General features: G+C 40.7%; 2 protein-coding genes across 2 annotated transcripts in view; one reads left to right on the top strand and one right to left on the bottom strand.

Annotated features, from left to right (window-relative positions):
- Cct6b (chaperonin containing TCP1 subunit 6B) overlaps positions 1-6,883 on the bottom strand; it is a 46,460-nt gene extending 39,577 nt beyond the window's left edge. The window contains 4 exon segments of the mRNA XM_087192038.1: positions 3,304-3,438; positions 4,018-4,081; positions 6,633-6,772; positions 6,830-6,883. Of these exon segments, the coding sequence (XP_087048164.1) occupies positions 3,304-3,438; positions 4,018-4,081; positions 6,633-6,772; positions 6,830-6,883 (393 nt within the window).
- Positions 6,884-6,896: 13 nt separating this feature from the next.
- Positions 6,897-14,407, top strand: Znf830 (zinc finger protein 830). Its single transcript, XM_087191490.1, has one exon. The coding sequence runs from the start codon at positions 6,934-6,936 to the stop codon at positions 8,032-8,034; it is 1,101 nt and encodes a 366-aa protein (XP_087047616.1). The 5' UTR covers positions 6,897-6,933; the 3' UTR covers positions 8,035-14,407.
- The last annotated feature ends 3,982 nt before the right edge of the window (positions 14,408-18,389 follow it).

Raw genomic sequence — 18,389 nt, 5'->3', positions numbered from 1 at the left:
CTCCTTTCAATGCAGGGGGAATGAACCAGCATTGACTTGGAGAAAAGTGGTAGTCAGACACCACCTTCAAGCAGTGATCAAAGTTAACACCACAATAATAAGACAGCCAGCATGTGCCTCCTGATAGGATGCCTTCAAAAGAACACAACACTTCTGTGGTGCTTCTGCCAAAAATCAAGAACATGAGCCTAATTGTGAGGAAAGAGACAAAGCCAATTAAGGGGCTTTCTATAAAATAATTGGCCTATACTCCTTAAAAGTAGCAATGACATGAAGCATAAAAGCAGTTTAGGAGCTAATTCAGCTTAGAGGAGACTAAAGGAACATGATAACTCAATGCAAATCATGATCCTAGATTTTTTATTTATGTAAAGGATACTATCAACTGGGTACAGTGATACACATCTATAATCCCAGCTACTTGGGAGGCTGAGGGAAGAGGATTGCAAAATCAAGGTCAGCCTGGGCAATTTAGTGAAACCTTGTCTCAAAAAAAAAAAAAAGCTGGTATATAACTGTGTGAGGTCCTAGGTTCAATCCCCAGTATGGAAAAAAAGAAAGAAAGAAAAAGATACTATTGGAATAAGTGGTAACATTTGATTAAAACCTGCAGATAGATGAGTATTATATGAATGTGCCAGTGTTAATATTAAGTTCCTATTTTATATACTTATGTAAGTATATGGTTATATAAAAGAATTCATTGGTTTTTAAAATATACTGAAATATTTAGATCATATCTGCAACTTACTCTCATACAATCAGAAAAAGATATGTACACTAACATATAATATAGTTTATGTATATATCAAGAGAGAAAGGCAGGAGGTAGAAAATAACAGGAAATTTGGGTTTAAAGTATATGATAAATCTTTGTAATATTTTACAAATTTTCTACAGGCCTAAAATTCTGACAAAGCAAATTTTTAAAAATAGTATTATCTTGTAAAATATACAAATTTTGTGAAAGCTAGCACAAGCTCCAATTAATTCCTTCCATTCCTTTGTATCACACCTAAAATAATACTGAAAAGTTGACGTTGAGCATTTGTGCTAGGCACTATTCTAGAATAGAGCTTTTCATGAATTATTTAATTTAATCCTCTCAACATTATAAAGTGGATGTTGTTATTTCTACTTTATGCATGAGGGGACCAAACTGTAAAGGGAAGGTATAATTTGCCTTAGATCACCAAGTTAGTTAAGAAGTGGAGGCAGAGTTCAAATACACAAAACCTGACTCCATAGCCCATGTTATTACTACTTCCAAAAATTTCCTTGACCTAGGACCTCACAATTGTTCCTGTGAACTACTAAAAGAACCTCTAGTTCTTTAAAACTGCCCCCAAGCTGGGCATAGTGGCCTACGGCTGTATTCCTAGCACTCAGGAGGCCAAGGCAAGAAGACAAGGCCACAAGTTCAAGGCCAGCATGGCCTACATAGAGAGTTCAAGCCCAGCCTGAACCACATAGCAAGACCCTGTCTCAAAAACAAAATGGCCCCAAATATTTAAAATGCCAATCTGACCACATTAATCATTAATATGTTGATAAGTTTAATCTATTCACCACAGGATAAAGTTTAAGTTTCTTGGCTACACACTCTTTGTAATCTGTCTCCCATCTATTTCTCCAGCCTCTTCTCCACTACTGTCCACATCACTTTAAACTCCAGCAACACCAAACTGCTTATATTACAAAGAATACCATGTTGTTCCTGCTTCCTGGAATGCCATTATATTCAGCCTTCACTCTTTGATCTGGCGTTCTCCACCCTGAAGATTTAGTTCAAGCCTTACTTCCTCTAGTGAGTGCTTCTAACTGCCACAGGCTGGATTGAGATATTTGTTCCTCAGGATTTCTATCACTGTCCAACCACACAGTTTCATGATTACATCGCTTTCTATCAGTACTTTACTATTCCCAAATTCCTCTCTTCCTAAACCAACCCTAATTTTGTTTGGATGTCCGTCTTCTAGTCGTGGCCTTGGAGAAAACTAACCAAATCCCCAACTAAAGAAGTGAATCCTCATTAATCTATGTCAAATTTCCTAAAACCTGTTACTTGTTTAGGATGGGCATAAGACACAAGGGTAGGTTTCGATCCCCAGTACCAAAAAAAAAAAAAAAAAAAAAAAAACACAAGGGTAGGTAACCACACTAAAGAAAAGATTTATGTTCCATAGTTGAGTGAATGGTTTCCTCTTGCCTTCCCCTCTTGAGCATTATCAAAGGAAGCAAGTAGCACTGATGTCCTCTGACAGTCTTAACATTCAAGATGAAAACAACCCTTAGGATGAAACAGTATTTTGAGCATTCAGAGCTAAGAGACAGAAAGAACTTGGGTACTTTATAACTCATTGAACTTTTTAATCAACCAAACTTGGATCTTGCCTAATGTTCTGTTAAGGGAGATAATAATTCCCTTATTATTTAAGTGTGTTTTCAGTCAAGTTTCTACTGCTTACAGTCCAAAGCAGTCTAACCGAGACAAACTGCAGGTGCTGAAATAATAGACAATTCCCAATACTAAGAAATAATATTTTAGGGGCTGGGGATTTAGCCCAGTGGTTCCTCTGCCTGCCTCAAAAGCGCAAGGACCAGAGTTCGATCGCGGTACCAAAAAAAAAAAAAACTCTCAAAGAAATAATATTTTAGTACATTGACCAGGTTATTTTTTGCTGAAATGGACCCTGAATAAGAAGAAAATTTCAAATAATTATAGAAAAGAGATAAGTAATGCCAAGAAAAGAATACAGATTGAACAAACACAAAGGTATAAAAGTGCATGATGATTTCAGAGTCTGGTGAATGGAGGACTCTGGCTAAAATAGGTGATTTATAAATGAAAATAAAGTTAAAAAGGTAGATAAATTTTCAATGTGCAAAATATTCAATAATTTTTTCCAGTTATTTTTCAAAAAGTATATTATTTGGTTTCAACTTTATCAATGGCATTTTGTTTCTTAACAAATCGGTATGTGGGTAATTTTTACCTTTCAACATACCTGAAGTGTTTCATTTTTAAAAGAAGTATATAATTCCAGGGCCGGGGATTTAGCTCAGTGGTGTTGCCACCTGCCTCGAAACCACAAGGTCCTGAGTTCGATCCCTGGTACAAAAAAAAAAAAGGATATGATTCCAATAAATAAAAGGTATTATTTTGGCAAAAAGAATGTATTATTATTTCCATTTATAATTCCCCAAGAATATCTTGATTAAAATTAACCTGTACCCTCTAGAATTGTCATTTTATGTTTTTTTAATTCACAATATAATGTGAATTCTGTGAAATTTTAATACCTCAGAAATGTAAAGATCAGCTTGTTTTAGTAACTCTCCAATAATTAGAACATTTGCAGTAGTACCATCTCCTGTAATGTCATCCTGGGCAGTTGCTACTTTTGCTATCAAGGAAGCTGCTGGGTGTTGAATTTGCTGAAAAAGTAAACAACAGATTTAAAAAGACAGGAATGAGATTTCTAAAAAGCCACATACAACACACAAAAAAAATAAAAAATAAAAGGCCACACAAAACAAGATAACCTAAGGGTCAATAGTAAAATTAGAAATGAAATAAGCTTCACTCCACAGGTTTACAAGTTTTACATTATCAGTACTTAATAAATGTCAAGTCCAAAATTTAAAAATTGAAAACTAATGAGGTTTGAACATTTCATAAGTCTTTGCTTCAGAATGCAATGACATTTCCAAAAGAAGATTAAATCTTTCAATCTCAAAGATGAATACATCTATGAAAATTGCAAATTTTTATTTTTCCATGACTACAAAGAATATAATGCAGTGTCTTTAAAAGACATTATTAATTAAGCTATTACTTGGACTAAACAAACATTTGAAAATAGTCGAAGATCATTTTTATTGAGGTTTAATCAAAGAAGCCCATCACAAGACTCCAGTAATTAGCTGCCAGCCTTGGTTTAGAGATGTACAAATCATGCCATGTTCTTAAGTAAGGCTTACTAAGGTTTATTAAAGTCAGCAGCATCAGCTCACCATCTCATGGAGCAGCACATTGGCATCTTTGGTGAGTTTGATGTCGCCAGCACCAGAAACAAGCCTGTTCAGAGAACAGTGACATTAACTTCATATGGCAAGTGGCACAAAAACAGGAAACTGGGTCTGGAAAATGTCCATCATGCTATGGGGAGTTAACACTGGGATTATCACTACTTGAAGCTCACAGAATCACTTCTCCCCAGATGGACTTGTAGTGATTTCATTCCAAATGAAGCTTTTATGGGTTTAAAGAGCAGTTGAAGTTATGAACATTGATCAAAGAAGGGTAAGTATATAAAACACAAATTGCAAATTTCCAATTTTTATTTTTTGGCAAATGCTATCAATCATTCACTCAACTTAGTTCCCCTCATTGCTCACATTTAATTAATTACCAAGTTCTGTCAGTTTTAAAATAGAAATTTCTCTGAATCTTAATCCCTTCTCTCCATTTCCACTGTCATCATCATCTCTAGAACAGCATCCCAGATATCTCCAAATTTGAATCTACCCTCACAATGTTTTTCCTTCTGAAAGGCAGTGCAAGCTGAGCGTGATGGTGCATATCAGTAGTCCCAGCATTCAGGAGGCTAAAACAGGAGACCAGCCTGGACCACATATCAAGCAAGACCCTGTCTCCAAAACAAACAAAAATGCAATGTGACTCAGTTCAGAGCAAAAATCCTTAAATGATAATTTTATGTTGTCGATCATTTTTAAGATAAAATCCAAACTAATTTAACAATGACATACTTGATCTTTACCATTCTAGCCTATCTTGCCTGTCACATCTACCACCTGCCCACAAGCAAGCCTTTTGGTTCCCTTAATGCGCCATAGTTCTCCCCTACACAGCCCACCATGGGAATTATATCATTGGGCTCTTATTCCTGAAATTAGCTAGGAGACTGGGTGTGGTGGCACATGCCTGAAATTCCAGCACTTGGCTGAAGATGACTACAACTTCAAGGCCAGCCTAGGCCACATACTGAGATTCTGCCTCAAAAACAAAACCAAAACCAAACAAAACAAACCACAAATTAGCTAGGAGGCCATTACTCCTTTCTCCAACTGATAAAACTCATTCTTCCTTTTTTTTTGGTTTTTTGAGACAGGGTCTTGTTATGAAGTTCAGGCTGGCCTTGAACTCACTGTGTAGCCCAGGCTGACCTAAACTCACAAAATCCTCCTGCCTCAGCCTCCCAAATCCTGGGATTATAGGTGTGCCCCACCACACACGGGCCTCATTCTTTTTCCAAGACTGATAAACATCATCTTTTACTTGAGAGACTTTTCCTTCTACCATCATTAATCCTTTTCCTCAGTATAATCATATGCATCTATATATAATTACCACATCTGTCTCTACCAGAACCCCTTAAGAATAGATTTTTGTCATGTTTTCCCAGGATTTTAGTGTATAAGTGTTCCTTTTTTGCCATTAATATTAATTTTCTCATTCACCTCAGGGAGTCTCCTCTTACATCCTTTAACTTTCATCAGTCTCTTTCCCTCTGTGTAAAGAAATTAATAGTGCTAAATAAATGTGGTGAAAGGATGAACAAATGTGAAGAGCCACAGACATAAGGCATTCAAGTAACTTGCCTAAGTACTCAAGAGCTAGATGTGTGTGTGTGTATGTGTGTGTGTGGTGTGTTTAATCCTAGTAAATACATTCCAACCAAGGTTTGGATTGGTATAGATCAAGGATCACAATCTTTCAGAAGCTGTAGGAAGGTGAAGCCCGATAGGTTGGTCCATAAACAGGCCAGAGAAACAAGGAACCACAGCTTTGAAAAAACAAAACTGTTCCAGCTCCTTCCTCGCAAGAGAAAGGTCCCGAGTTCGATCCCCAGTATCAAAAAACAAAACAAAACAAAACTGTAGGCCTCATGTCAGCAACTAGAGATTAATTTTCAAGTTCCACAACTACTTATGGAACTTGGATTTGAGCCCATGTCTGCCTGACTCCAAAGATCATGTCCTTTCCACAACAAATTACCACGCAAAAACAAGACTACATATCTGCAGCGGACCTGGTGGTGAAGCTCAGTGATACAGCAGGTACCTAACATGTGCAAGGCCCCAAGGTTCGATATCCAGCACGGAAGGAGGGGGGAAAAGACTACCTGTGGAATTTACAGACTAAGGACATATAGTCTTGGGGGGGGGGGGGGGTACCGGGGATCGAACTCGGGTCCTTGCGCTTGCGCTTGCGCAGCAGGTGGTGAACCCACTGAGCTAAATCTCCAGCCCAGGACATATAGTCTTAATGAGTGGAGGAACGGCGAAGATGGTTTGCAGCTCAGTGGGCTCTGGATCTGATCGCCAACATGGGGTTTAAGTGCCTTACGTGTCCAATGAACTGGCTTTCCAACTGCCTAACAACTTTTAACAAGGGAGGAAAGTGTGTCAAGGTTTCATTCCAAGGTCTCTTTCCTCAGCGGACTTTTCTCCTCCTCCCCCACTACCACTATAAGGCTAGAAATGCCCTCAGGGAAGGAAAGAGGAAGGGAAACAGGCCCACAGGTGCGTCCGCAGTGCTCCACTGTCTTCACGAAAAGTCTACTTATCTACCCAAATCGCGCCAGGCGCCCTAACCACCGCCTCACATTTTCACGGTACCCTTAGGACCGAAGTTGGTCCTCAGCACATCCTGCAGCCCTCGGGCGGCGGATATGTTGACAGCCAAAGTCGCCTGGGCCCGCGCCACCTCAGCCTTAGAGCTCAACGCCTAGATCGCAGCCAGAACCTAACAGTTGCGAGCGCACCCAGCCTTCGTAGCGGTGAAGAGGGAACGTGGAGCCACGCCCCACTCTCTCAAATTTCGGCCAATGGGCGCCAGGACTGGAAGTGACGCCATCATGCCTAGCCCTGACTGAAGCCAGAATCACATCAGATCTGGTCGCAAAGATGGCGTCTTCCACCTCCGCTCGGACTCCGGCCGGGAAGAGAGTGGTGAATCAAGAAGAACTGAGACGGTTGATGAAGGAGAAGCAGCGTCTGAGCACTAACCGAAAGAAAATAGAATCTCCATTCGCTAAGTACAACCGTTTGGGGCAGCTGAGTTGTGCCCTTTGTAACACCCCGGTCAAGAGCGAGCTTCTGTGGCAGACTCATGTCCTGGGAAAGCAGCATCGAGAGAAAGTGGCTGAGCTGAAAGGAGCAAAAGGAGCCAACCCAGGTCCATCTTCCAGCGCAGCGCTTCAGTCGGCCAAGAGGAAAACGCCAGATACTGAGAACCCAGATGCCAAGAGAGCCAAGGTGCCTCAGGTACAGCCCTCCACATCCGCGTTGTCCACTAACTTTGATAAAACGGAAAAAGAGTCCGCTAGAGCGACCCCTAATAAGCTTTCGGGACTCGGTTTACTCCCCGATTATGAAGACGAGGAGGATGAGGAGAAGGAGGAGGGAGAAGGAAAACTGGGGGGCGGTAGCAAGCAGCTGCCAGACGCACTGAGCAAAGAACACTCAAATTCCTCCTCGCGGGACGCAACAAGTAGTGTGCTGCCAAATGATTCGTTTAATACAAACCCCCCAAAGGCTCCCTTAATTCCTCATTCAGGGTCAATTGAGAAAGCAGAAATACATGAAAAAGTGGTGGAAAGGAGAGAAAACACTGCGGAAGCATTACCAGAAGGATTTTTTGACGACCCTGAGGTAGATGCCAAGGTACGAAAGGTTGATGCCCCAAAGGATCAGATGGACAAAGAATGGGACGAATTTCAAAAAGCCATGAGGCAGGTCAGCACTATTTCTGAAGCTATAGTTGCTGAGGAGGATGAGGAGGGCCGGTTGGACCGCCAGATTGGGGAGATTGATGAGCAGATAGAGTGTTACCGTCGGGTAGAAAAGCTGCGGAATCGCCAGGATGAAATAAAATATAAGCTTAAAGAGGTTCTCACCATAAAAGAACTGCAAAAAAAGGAAGAGGAGAACGCCGACAGCGATGATGAGGGAGAACTACAGGACTTGTTGTCTCAGGATTGGAGGGTGAAAGGGGCTTTATTGTAAGGTTTTAGAGACCCAAACTTTTTAACAGCCTCTGTCCTGTAATAAGTGTTATCTCAGTACATCGGTTACTCCAGTCCTAGAGATTGGGTACCTAACTGTGTTCTTGTGATAAAACGAGCTAGAGAGCAATAGCACTTTGGAAAGTTGGTGTAAAATATTTTTGAAGAAAAGTTGTTTTTTGAAATTTTTGAAGCGTTATATAACAATGCCAGCTTTTTCACATTTACATGTTTCACTATTTGAGTTGTAAAATCTGTTAAGTTGTAAATATTGTACATAGTTAAATATATATTTACTTAAGTAATTCTGTTTTGAGATTTATACATTAATACAAGATCAACGGTTTAGATGAATACTCTGCTATTTGGGATTATATATATTTTTCTGAACCCAAAATCAAACTCAGTGTTTTGGGGGGTTTTCTTTCTTTTTTCCTTTTAGGTTACAGTACTCATAAATACACAGGTTAGTCAGTTCTCTAGCTGAGTGTTCTTTCAGAAACTTGCTTTAGAGAACATTGAGAAAAATATATGCTAAACATATACAATGTCTTTAAAGTTTCTCTTGACTAGCCCAATGCTTGTCAGATATATAAGTGTGTGTACCTGAGAAACATCAAGTCAGTGCCTGACATGTAACCTTAGAGTCAGTAAATCTAGGGTGGGGTCCAGACAGCTACATTCATGAACTTTCCCAGGTTATTCTTTTTTTTTTTTGGTACCGGGGCTCAAACTCAGATCCTTGCGAGGCAGGCGGCAGAACCACTGAGCTAAACCCCCAGCCCCGCAGGTTATTCTAATATATGACAAATTTGGAGAGCAACTGCCCTAAATTCAGAGCCTATATATACTCTATTTTCAGGCTTTGTTGTTTTTTTTTTTAATAACACATTTCATAAATTTGCTGTTTCCTGAATGAAAGAAATACTACCTTTTATTTCTACCTCATCTAGTCTGAAATTCAATTTTGTGATAAATTGGGGCTCATGCTTATAAAGTCTATCAAGTATAAGGAGAATAGTTTTTTCTAGCAGTAACATTTGCCCTGTGTTAGTCATTTTTGTTTTAAAACTGTTTTCCCTGGTGCCGTGGATTTAGCTCAGTGGTTCTGCTGCTTGCTTCGAAAGTGCAGGCAGGGTCCTGAGTTCCATCCCCAGTACCACACCCCCACCCCTCAAAAAAACACTCCTCCCTTTGGAGATTGAGGTTTTCAAACAGAAAAGGGAATTAGTAATATTTTGGAGATAGAAATGCATACCACATATTTAAATGTAAGCAGTAATAATAATAGCTAAAATTTATGTATTTCTTAGTGTGGGCCAGGTAAGGTTCTAGGTGCTTTACATATGTATATTAACTCGATTTAACTAAAGCTCAAGTTCTATAGAAGAATACCAAGAAATAAGATTTTTAAAACCTTTATTTCTAAAGAATTCTTCCTGTAGGCATTGTGTAAACAAATGGAGGATTTTTTTAAGCTAAGAATTGTATCTGCAGCTGAGGATGTAGCTCAGTGGCGTCGAACCTGCCTGGCTAGTGCAAGGTCCTGAGTTTGATCCCCATACCAGGAAAAAAAAAAGTGGAATTACATCTGCAAAGGAATACCAGGTATTAATCTAGTAGCAGTGCATAGTATAGAATGATAAGGAAGCTGGGAGACTACTTGGAAGCTATATCTTCAGAAGCAAGGTGACTAAGACTGATTAATATGGAAAAAGAATAGAACTCGAAATTTCACAGGAAGAGCTAACGGTTTAGTGATTACAGGAGGAAAAAAAAAAAAAAGATTCAGGACATTGTTGTTTTAGTGTGGATGCCTACTGTACTTACTGAGCAGTTGCTGTTTGCTCCTCAGATTTAATCCTATTGCCTTTGAAACAGTCTTTGTTTTTTGAGCTGCTAGATGAGCAGTGATAACAATTTCAGTTTGATGACACAGAAAGTACATCTGCCTCCAAAGTATGAAGCCATACTTTGATTTTCTATCATTACTTTTATTATTTCAATATGCAACAAAGTACAGTAAGTCCCTGACTTACAAATATTTGAGTTGTGAACTTTCACAGGTGTATTGTATAAGATTCACTGTTGGATTACAAATGAATCTGACTTCCTATTCTTCCAGAATGGAACTCATTTGTAAGTTGAGGACTTACTGTACTAAGATGGGTTGAATGATGTATCAGGTTTGGCTAATGACACTGTGGGACCGCATAACTCTGTAATCATAAAACTCCCCTAGCCCCAACTGTGATTGAATGTGAGTAAATAGATAAAGATGCTTGTTAGTTCCGAACACTAGATAAGATCTATATCAGCCATAATTATTCAACTCTTTGTTCGAGAAAACTGCTATCTATAGAACGATCTACAAAACATCTGCTGACCATCAGTACAGGTCAGGCTAATTAACATACAAATGTAAGACCACTAACCTTTGTTCCCTCTTCTGTAAATTTCGCCTGTTAACTTCCCTGCAACCCCCTATTGTAAGACCGCTGTCTTTGCCAAAAGCTCTGAGGAGCTGACTATAGTGAAGCACACCCAGGGATCCCATCGGTGCCTCCAGAATGTAAGACCAAAGGCCTTACCAAATGCTCCAAGGAGCTGAAGTGGAGCACACCCGGGGATCCCAGCAGTGCCTCCAGAATGTAAGACCAAAGGCCTTACCAAATGCTCCAAGGAGCTGACTGCAGCGGACAAGTTGGAAAGTGAAACAGACCTTAGTCTGGCCAGACGGCACTCCCAAAGCAAAGTAGCTTAGAGAGGCGTAGTCCAGAGTCTGAGGCTCTTTTTATAGGGGTTGCAGGGGAGTTAACCAGCAAAATTTACAGAAGGAACAAAGGTTTAGTGGTCTTACATTTGTATGTTAATTAGCCTGACATGTACTGTTAGTCAGCAGATGCTTTGTAGATTGGTCTATAGATAGTGGTGTCCAGAACAAAGCGTTGGATAATTATGACTGATAGGGATCTTATCTAGTGTTCGGAACTAAGAAGCATCTTTATCTATTTACTCACATTCAATCACAGGTGGGGCTAGGGGAGTTTTATGATTACAGAGTTATGCAGTCTTACACTACAAAAAGAGCCTCGGACTCTGGGCTGCCCAGACTAAGGTCTGTTTTACTTTCTAACTTGTCCGGTGTGTTCCTTCCCGGGTGTTCTACGCTGCAGTCAGCTCCTCGGAGCATTTGGTAAGGCCCTTGGTCTTACATTCTGGAGGCACCGCTGGGATCCCTGGGTGTGCTCCACTACAGTCAGCCCCTTGGAGCATTTGGTAAGGCTCTTGGTCTTACATTCTGGAGGCACCGCTGGGATCCCTGGGTGTGCTTCACTACAGTCAGCTCCTTGGAGCCTTTGGTAAGGACAGCGGTCTTACAACACTATCTGTTAAAAACTTGCAAAGGTTGTGGATATATCTCAGTGGTAGATACTTTCTTAGAATGTATAAGGCCTTGGGTTCAATCCCCAGTTCTGCAAAAATGAAGCCAAAACATCATAAGCCATAAATATTTTAAATTTTCTAGTAGCCAATTAAAAAAAAAAAAAAAAGAGGCTGAGGCAGGAGGATTATGTGTTTGAGACCAGTCTGGACTACATAGCAAGATCCTGTGTCAAAAAGAGAAACAATTGAGATTAGTTTTAATGTTTTCATTTAATCTAGTATATCCAAAATGGTAATAGTTCAATATGTAATAAATATTTAAAGATTACTAATGATTTTCTTTTGAGATGGTCCATGTTTCAGGCTGACCTAGAACTTGAAAGCCTCCTGCCTCAGCCTTCCAGTCCTGCCTCAGCCTTCCAGAATGCTAGGGTTATAGGCAAGTATCACCACAGCAAGCTGAGATATTTTACTTTTTTGTGCTACATTTTTGAAATCTGGGTGTATCTCACACATCTGTTTAGACTGGTCACATTCAAGTAGTAGACATGTGTACCTATTGGCTATCACAAAAGAGCACATACCTAAAGAGAAATAGGTGAAATATGTTCAGAGGGTAGCAAGCAGAGCACTTGAGCTAGAGGACAGGTTTTATTCCTGGCAACAGTGGGAATTAGGATTGGAAAAGTAGATTAGGAACAGTGGAAGACTGAATGTTATGCTGTAAACAGTTTGAACTTTCTCCATTAATATTTTATCCTTTAACATTGACTCCTAACTTGCAACACAGTTAAGGAGCTTTAGGAGTGCCAGGTATGTGTGTTACTATGCTTCTCTGTACCCCGGAGCAGTACTGATGGGGCCCTAAGCATAATCACTGTTGAGTGAATTCTTGTTGAATTTGAGATCAATATAAACAGCTACAGCAGTTAATGGTTCCTTCCTGATCTCCACACAGTGGAAAAATCTTACATCCTCTTTGAACTAAAATAGGTTTTGGCATTGGACTGAATGCTGCCTGTAGGGAACAGGGGAAGGGGATGTTACCAGAACCTCTGCAGTAAGTCCTAGTCTCCTGTGAGCCATGGCAGCACACGGCGAATTACAGGAAAGGTAGAAAAATGAGACTGAGAAGAAGCTGAGCTTTGGGTCTGATCAGTGCTGCTCTGGGCAGCAAAGACAAAAACCCCCTAGCTTGCAGCACTTTTTATTCAGTACCTGGGGAAACAGATGTAACAAGTGAAAATGCAGAGTTCAGTACTTCACATTGGGATAAACAAGGTGTAACAGAAGACTGGGGGACAGTGGAAATCTAAGAACAATGAGGAACTATGCAGATGAAGATTTGGTTCCTCCCTGGTGTCTCCCACAGGTGTGGTCTTGTCCTGGAGCATTACAGCATCTGGGGATCACTGAGGTCTCAGTTGTGACCCAGGCCAAAATGCAATTATGTCTGGAATGTCGTAGCTGGCCTGTAGGCAGGAGAACTAGGCCTACTCAAATGATTTTTCCCTAGAATTATGTAGCATTGCTCCCAACAGCTGCCAGTATTCCCAAATTTAAGAATTGGTCCCAAGGATTCTTCCCAATAACCTCTTTAGAAAGCTCCCAAATTCAGCTAACATCACAATATAAAATTACTGTAAATGCTATCAAGGTATCCTTTTACTCACTTAGCAATTTGAAACAGTTTCTTGAAAGAAAAAAATGCTGCTCTGATTAGCCTTCATATGTGTATCTGTCCAGTGCCTTATAATTTATAAAATGCTTCCACATACATGTTAATGATGGAAGTAATGACTGCTTTTTACATACCAGGGATTAAGAGAGGATATTAAATTAAAATTGCAGAAAAAAAAAATACAATTTCAGCTGAAAAGCTGTAACAATCACTAGATTAGTATGGAATAATGGAAAGAACAATGGAATTGGCAAAAGAAGACCTAGGTTCAAGTTTCTATTCTACCTTTTTTTTTTTTTTTTTGGTACCAGGGATGGAACTCAGGTCCTTGTGCTTGCGCAGCAGGCAGCGAAACCACTGAGTTAAATCCCCAGCCCTCTCCTCTACCTTTTAAAGACTGATGATCCTGGGCAAGTTACCTTTCTGAAACTTAGCTTCACTACAAAATAAAGATATAGCTGGGGCCAATGACATACACCTGTAATCCCGGCTACTCCAGAACCGGAAGCAGAAGGATCACAAGTTCAAGACCAGCCTGAGCAACTTAATAAAACTATTTCAAAATAAAAAAGAAGACCTGGGGATGTAGCTCAGTGGCAGAAATGCAAGGCCCTGAGTTCAACATCATATATAAAATCAATGAGACATGGCCTCATTCTAATGAATACAGAATGGAAAATCTTAATGAAAATGTTTCTTATCAATGAAGCATCAATTAGCTAGCTACTCAACAGATGTTGTGCAGAGGGATTTAAGAAAATATGTTGGTTGAAAAAAAAAAATACGTTGGTGGGAATTGTGAGAACTGAGTGACTCCATTTTAAAATTTTGGCCCCATTTTAGAGTAAAGGTGGCCTGGACATAAATTCTAGTTCCAAGAAAAACCACAAGATGCACTTTGGCCACCTGCCTGTGATAATGTCCAGCAGTGCCCTAGCAACTACCCTAGCGACAGCTAATCGGTAGCTGCCTCAATGTCCCAGATGCTCTTCTCGATGGCCTGCAACAGCTAATCAGTAGTTACCCCAATACCCCAGTATCCCAGATGTTCTTTTCGATGACTTGAGCAGCTGTTTGCAGTTCAGCACGCAAGGCCCAGCCAATTAGGTTTAAACTTTCAAAACTTGCTAAATGCTAGCCAATTGTGTGATTTGAAACCCCGCGCCTTTTCGAAACCCCGCGCCTTGCTATAACCTCTATAAAAACCCCTGGTGTTTTACAGTCAGGGCTCTCAATCTTGACCCGCTGCGTTGGTGACAGTTGAGAGTCCCTGCTCGAGCTTGAATAAACGACCCTCGTGTGTTTGCATCGGAATCGGTTCCTTGGTGGTCTTTGGGGACCTCGCGATCTGGGCACAACAGAATGATGGCTAGATAACCTTAGATTGCTAGTTAAAACTAAATATTCATTTGTATGATACAAGGAATTTGGAAGATTTAAATTTGAACAAGAAAAAAAATCCCAGAACTCACTGCTTTCTATTTTCGTCTGCATTGCTACTCAGTGAGCTCATCCATTTCCGTAAGTTTAAATAATCACCTATTCACTGAAGACTCCCAGTTTATATCCTCAACATTGACTAAGCTTCTGGCACATACAACTGACTACTCATCCCACTCAGCTTTGATTTTCTTCCCCCTACTGGCCTCCCTAGTCTTCTCTAAGCAGATGACACCATCACCCACCCAAGTGCTCAAAGCAAACCCTGGGAGTCATCCATTCTCTCCCTGCCTGAAATCTAGTGCATTAGTTAGGTCCTGTCAGTCTACATATGAAATATGCCCAGAATCTGTCCACTCCATCTCTTCTGGTTCTAGCCACCAGCATCACATTCGCTGCCTCCCCTGCCCCCACCCCCAACCCCGCTGCCACACGCACAAACACAATCTTTTTTTTTTTTTTTGGTACCGGGAATCGAACTCGGGACCTTGCACTTGCCAGGCAGGTGCCATGCCACTGAGCTAAATCCCTGGCCTCACAATCTTTTAATAGAGTATTTTCTCTTCCCAGTACTGGGGGATGAACCCAGGGAATGCTGAGCTACATCTCTAGCCCCCACTCCCATTTTTCAGAGTCTCATCTTGCTCAGTTGCCCAAGCTGGCCTCATACTTGTGATCCGCCTGTCTCGGCCTCCTAAAATTACAGCCACAGGCCAGCACACCCAGCTCAGAGTGATGTTTTAAAATCTTAGATGAAAACATGTAGACTGGACATGGTGGTGCATACTTGTAATCCCAGCACTCTGGAAGGCTGAAGCTGGAGAATCACAAGTTCCCCCCCACCCTAGCCCAACTTGTGAAATTTAGTAATTTAAGGAGATCCTAAAACAAAACATACATAAAGCCCTTCATTTGTGCTTCCATCACACAGAAGAAAAGTCCAAGCCCCTATTAAGCCTACAAGGGACTCCTGGGTTGCTAAATATCACTTACAAACTAAAGACACAAGCCCCATTGAGGAAGACAAAACGAGACAGGACAAGATAATTGTTCTACATTGAAAGCAATTGTTCTTATCCCAGAACAAGGCCTGGCATGTTGGCTTGGCTAAATTTGTTTTGTTTTGATTTGGTTTGCGACGGACCGACCGGGTCTCCCTATGTAGTTCAGGCTGGCCTTGAACTCATTATGTAGCCCAGGTTGGCCTCAAACTCACTGCCTCAGCCTCCCCAGTACTGGGATTACAGGTGCGGACCACCATGCCCCCCAGAAGCCAAGTCATTTTTCATTTGCAAGAGATACTGGAAATCAAGATTTTTTTTTTCATTTTAGTGAAATTTTAAAACAACCATGAGGGCTGAAATGATCCATGGGCCCTCAGTTTCTCCTCAGTTTGTACTACTTCTCTAACTTTAGCTGCTAAACTCTTCCTCTCTACTTTCACTGCCTAGCTTTCTGGTCACAATGTCCCTTTCTCAGATGACATACACAGCCATCCCCCACCTCCTGTCCACTATCACACTATTTTAATGAATTCATATTCATTAAACTTTTTACTATCTTAGGTTAGTCACAACCTAAAATAATCCCAGGTACCTAATAGGGCCCAATAAATATCTGTTGAATGAATAATACTTCCACATGGGTGGAAGTTGCTTAGTAAAGTGATAAAAAAAAAAAAAAAGCTGACTCACGGGAAGTTGGAATCAATATAAAAAACAGGGTTGAACAGAGGGCTAAAAAATCCTTTCCTGCTATTTTTCTCCCTTATTTGTCTGACACATGAAATCTTTTCCTATGCTGAGCACATAGCAATGCAAGGAGGTATATACAACAGCCTCTAGAGTGCAATGGGCCACCTTGGCATTTAGCAGCTAATAGGAATTCCTCATGACACCAAGCAAGCAAAGAAGGATGTCCATATGTCAGCAGGAGCTCAAGGCAGCCCTGATTGTCTGGAGGCCTCTTAAGTGGAGAATGGGAGAAAGAAAATGATTCAGTAGCCGGGTAAGATCAAAGAGTCAGCAAGTACACACTGCCTCCCAGCTGCTCTCAGTCTTCACCAATGCATTTGTTTGCTCCTCCTGTCACTTGGCAGTCAAAGCCATTTCAGAGTGAATCTTTGCACTCAGCTATCCTTCACTAAAAGCACTCCCAGTCTCTCAGAGGAGGAACTGAGTTCCATCTGGCTGCACCTCCCCTGTACAACCCCATTTGGCGGGTTCTTTGCATGCTTGTGAGCCAGCAGTCACCTTTAGGGGAATGGAGAGGACTACACTGGGTCGTTGATGCTGGTGATGGTTGTTTTCCTTCTGTGTGTATTGTTTAATTGTCAAGCATGGTTATAAGGTGGCATCAATGGTCAGGTTATTAATAATAGCTACCAGTTATGGGATACTCACCATGTGTTGGCACTGTGCTAGGGCTTGACATATACCATCACCAATCCTCAAAACCTTGCATAGTAAATAATATCTTCCTTCTACAGATAAGGAAAACAGGCTCAGAACGAAGCAACTTGTTCAAGGCAATAATCCAAAATCTCCTATTTTCACTATTAACCTGCATCATTATTTGATATTGATGTTTATGTGCAGTGAAAATATTTTTTGTCATCAGTTTTCAACTTTCAACGTCCACTGGAGAAGTAAAACTAATTACTAACTTTAGATCTATAATGACTTGTCCAAGGTCACTTAGCAAATCTAGATGTAACCTAATTCAGTTACATCTTTCTATATGTAATAGTAAAATGTGGAAAATGGGACAGGATCCCCCAAAATAGCAAAACTTAGGACGAGGCAAGTTTGCTGTCAAGATTAAGGGTACTTAGTACTCATTAGAAACCTTGACTGAGCTGGGAAGTCATATTTTGTGAAATTTGCTATCCATTGATTCTTTCCACATACGCCTTACCCTGGCTTACCATTTTCTTCCGCAATGAAGTTTATTCCTTTGTGGTCTCTGATGGGAGGAAGAATGATGACTTCAGTTCCAGACATTCCAACTGGGAAAAACAGTTACACAGTGTCTGGGATCCACCAGTGCTTTGATTCAGATATAGTTTGTCATGTATCAAGACCTTGGTCCCCAGTGTGGTGATGTTGGGGAGTGGGTAGGATTTTTAAGAGATGTCGCCCATGAGAGGTCCTCAAGTCATTGGGAGCTACCCTTGGAAAGGATTACATAAGCACTCAGTGTTAGCTATCATAATCATTATTGTTACATAGCTTCCCTGTTCCAGAGCACTGTCGTTCCTCCATGTTGCCACCCCTAAAGGGTATCTGAAGAAAAATGAAAAGGGTTGGATGGGCAGTTTGCTCCCTTTGGGATAATGTAGAAGTAGCAGAGGACCTGTGTTAAATAATGGTATTTCCCAACAAGATGTAATCTCCTTTGCTCCCATTCATTTATCCCCTCTCATTTGTATATTTGACGTTTGCTAAGAATCTACCATTTGAGGGGTCCTGGGAATTTTCAAAGATGAATATGATGTTGAACCAAGGCATCTCAGTTTAGATCAGGGTTCTCAACTTCTGCAGTACTGGCATTGGGACCTAGATAATTCTTGGGAGTGAGTGTGGTGGGCTGTTCTGTGTATTGTAATGTTTACTAGCATCCCTAATATCAACCCCCAAATGCCAGGGCTACCACCAACACCACCCACTCCAATGTTAACGAAACATGACTCCAGACATTAACTATAATATATTCAGAAATATAATGTTTGTACAACACATTGAGTAAGTGGCAACTATTGGAGGGGACAACTGTGTGGTGGAGGGTTGAGAGAGGCTTCTGAGGATGTAAAATTTCAGCTAGGCTTAGAAGGATAAGCAAGACTTTAC

This window comes from Heterocephalus glaber, unplaced genomic scaffold (genome assembly GCF_053883595.1).
Source record: "Heterocephalus glaber isolate CG9 unplaced genomic scaffold, H.glaber_assembly_v1.0 deba00001564, whole genome shotgun sequence".
NCBI classification, from domain to species: Eukaryota; Metazoa; Chordata; class Mammalia; order Rodentia; family Bathyergidae; genus Heterocephalus; species Heterocephalus glaber.
This window is presented reverse-complemented; position numbering and strand designations above follow the sequence as displayed.

Coding starts and splice junctions, on each gene's coding strand:
- Znf830 (XM_087191490.1), top strand. CDS start 6,934: ATGGCGTCTTCCACCTCCGCTCGGACTCCGGCCGGGAAGAGAGTGGTG.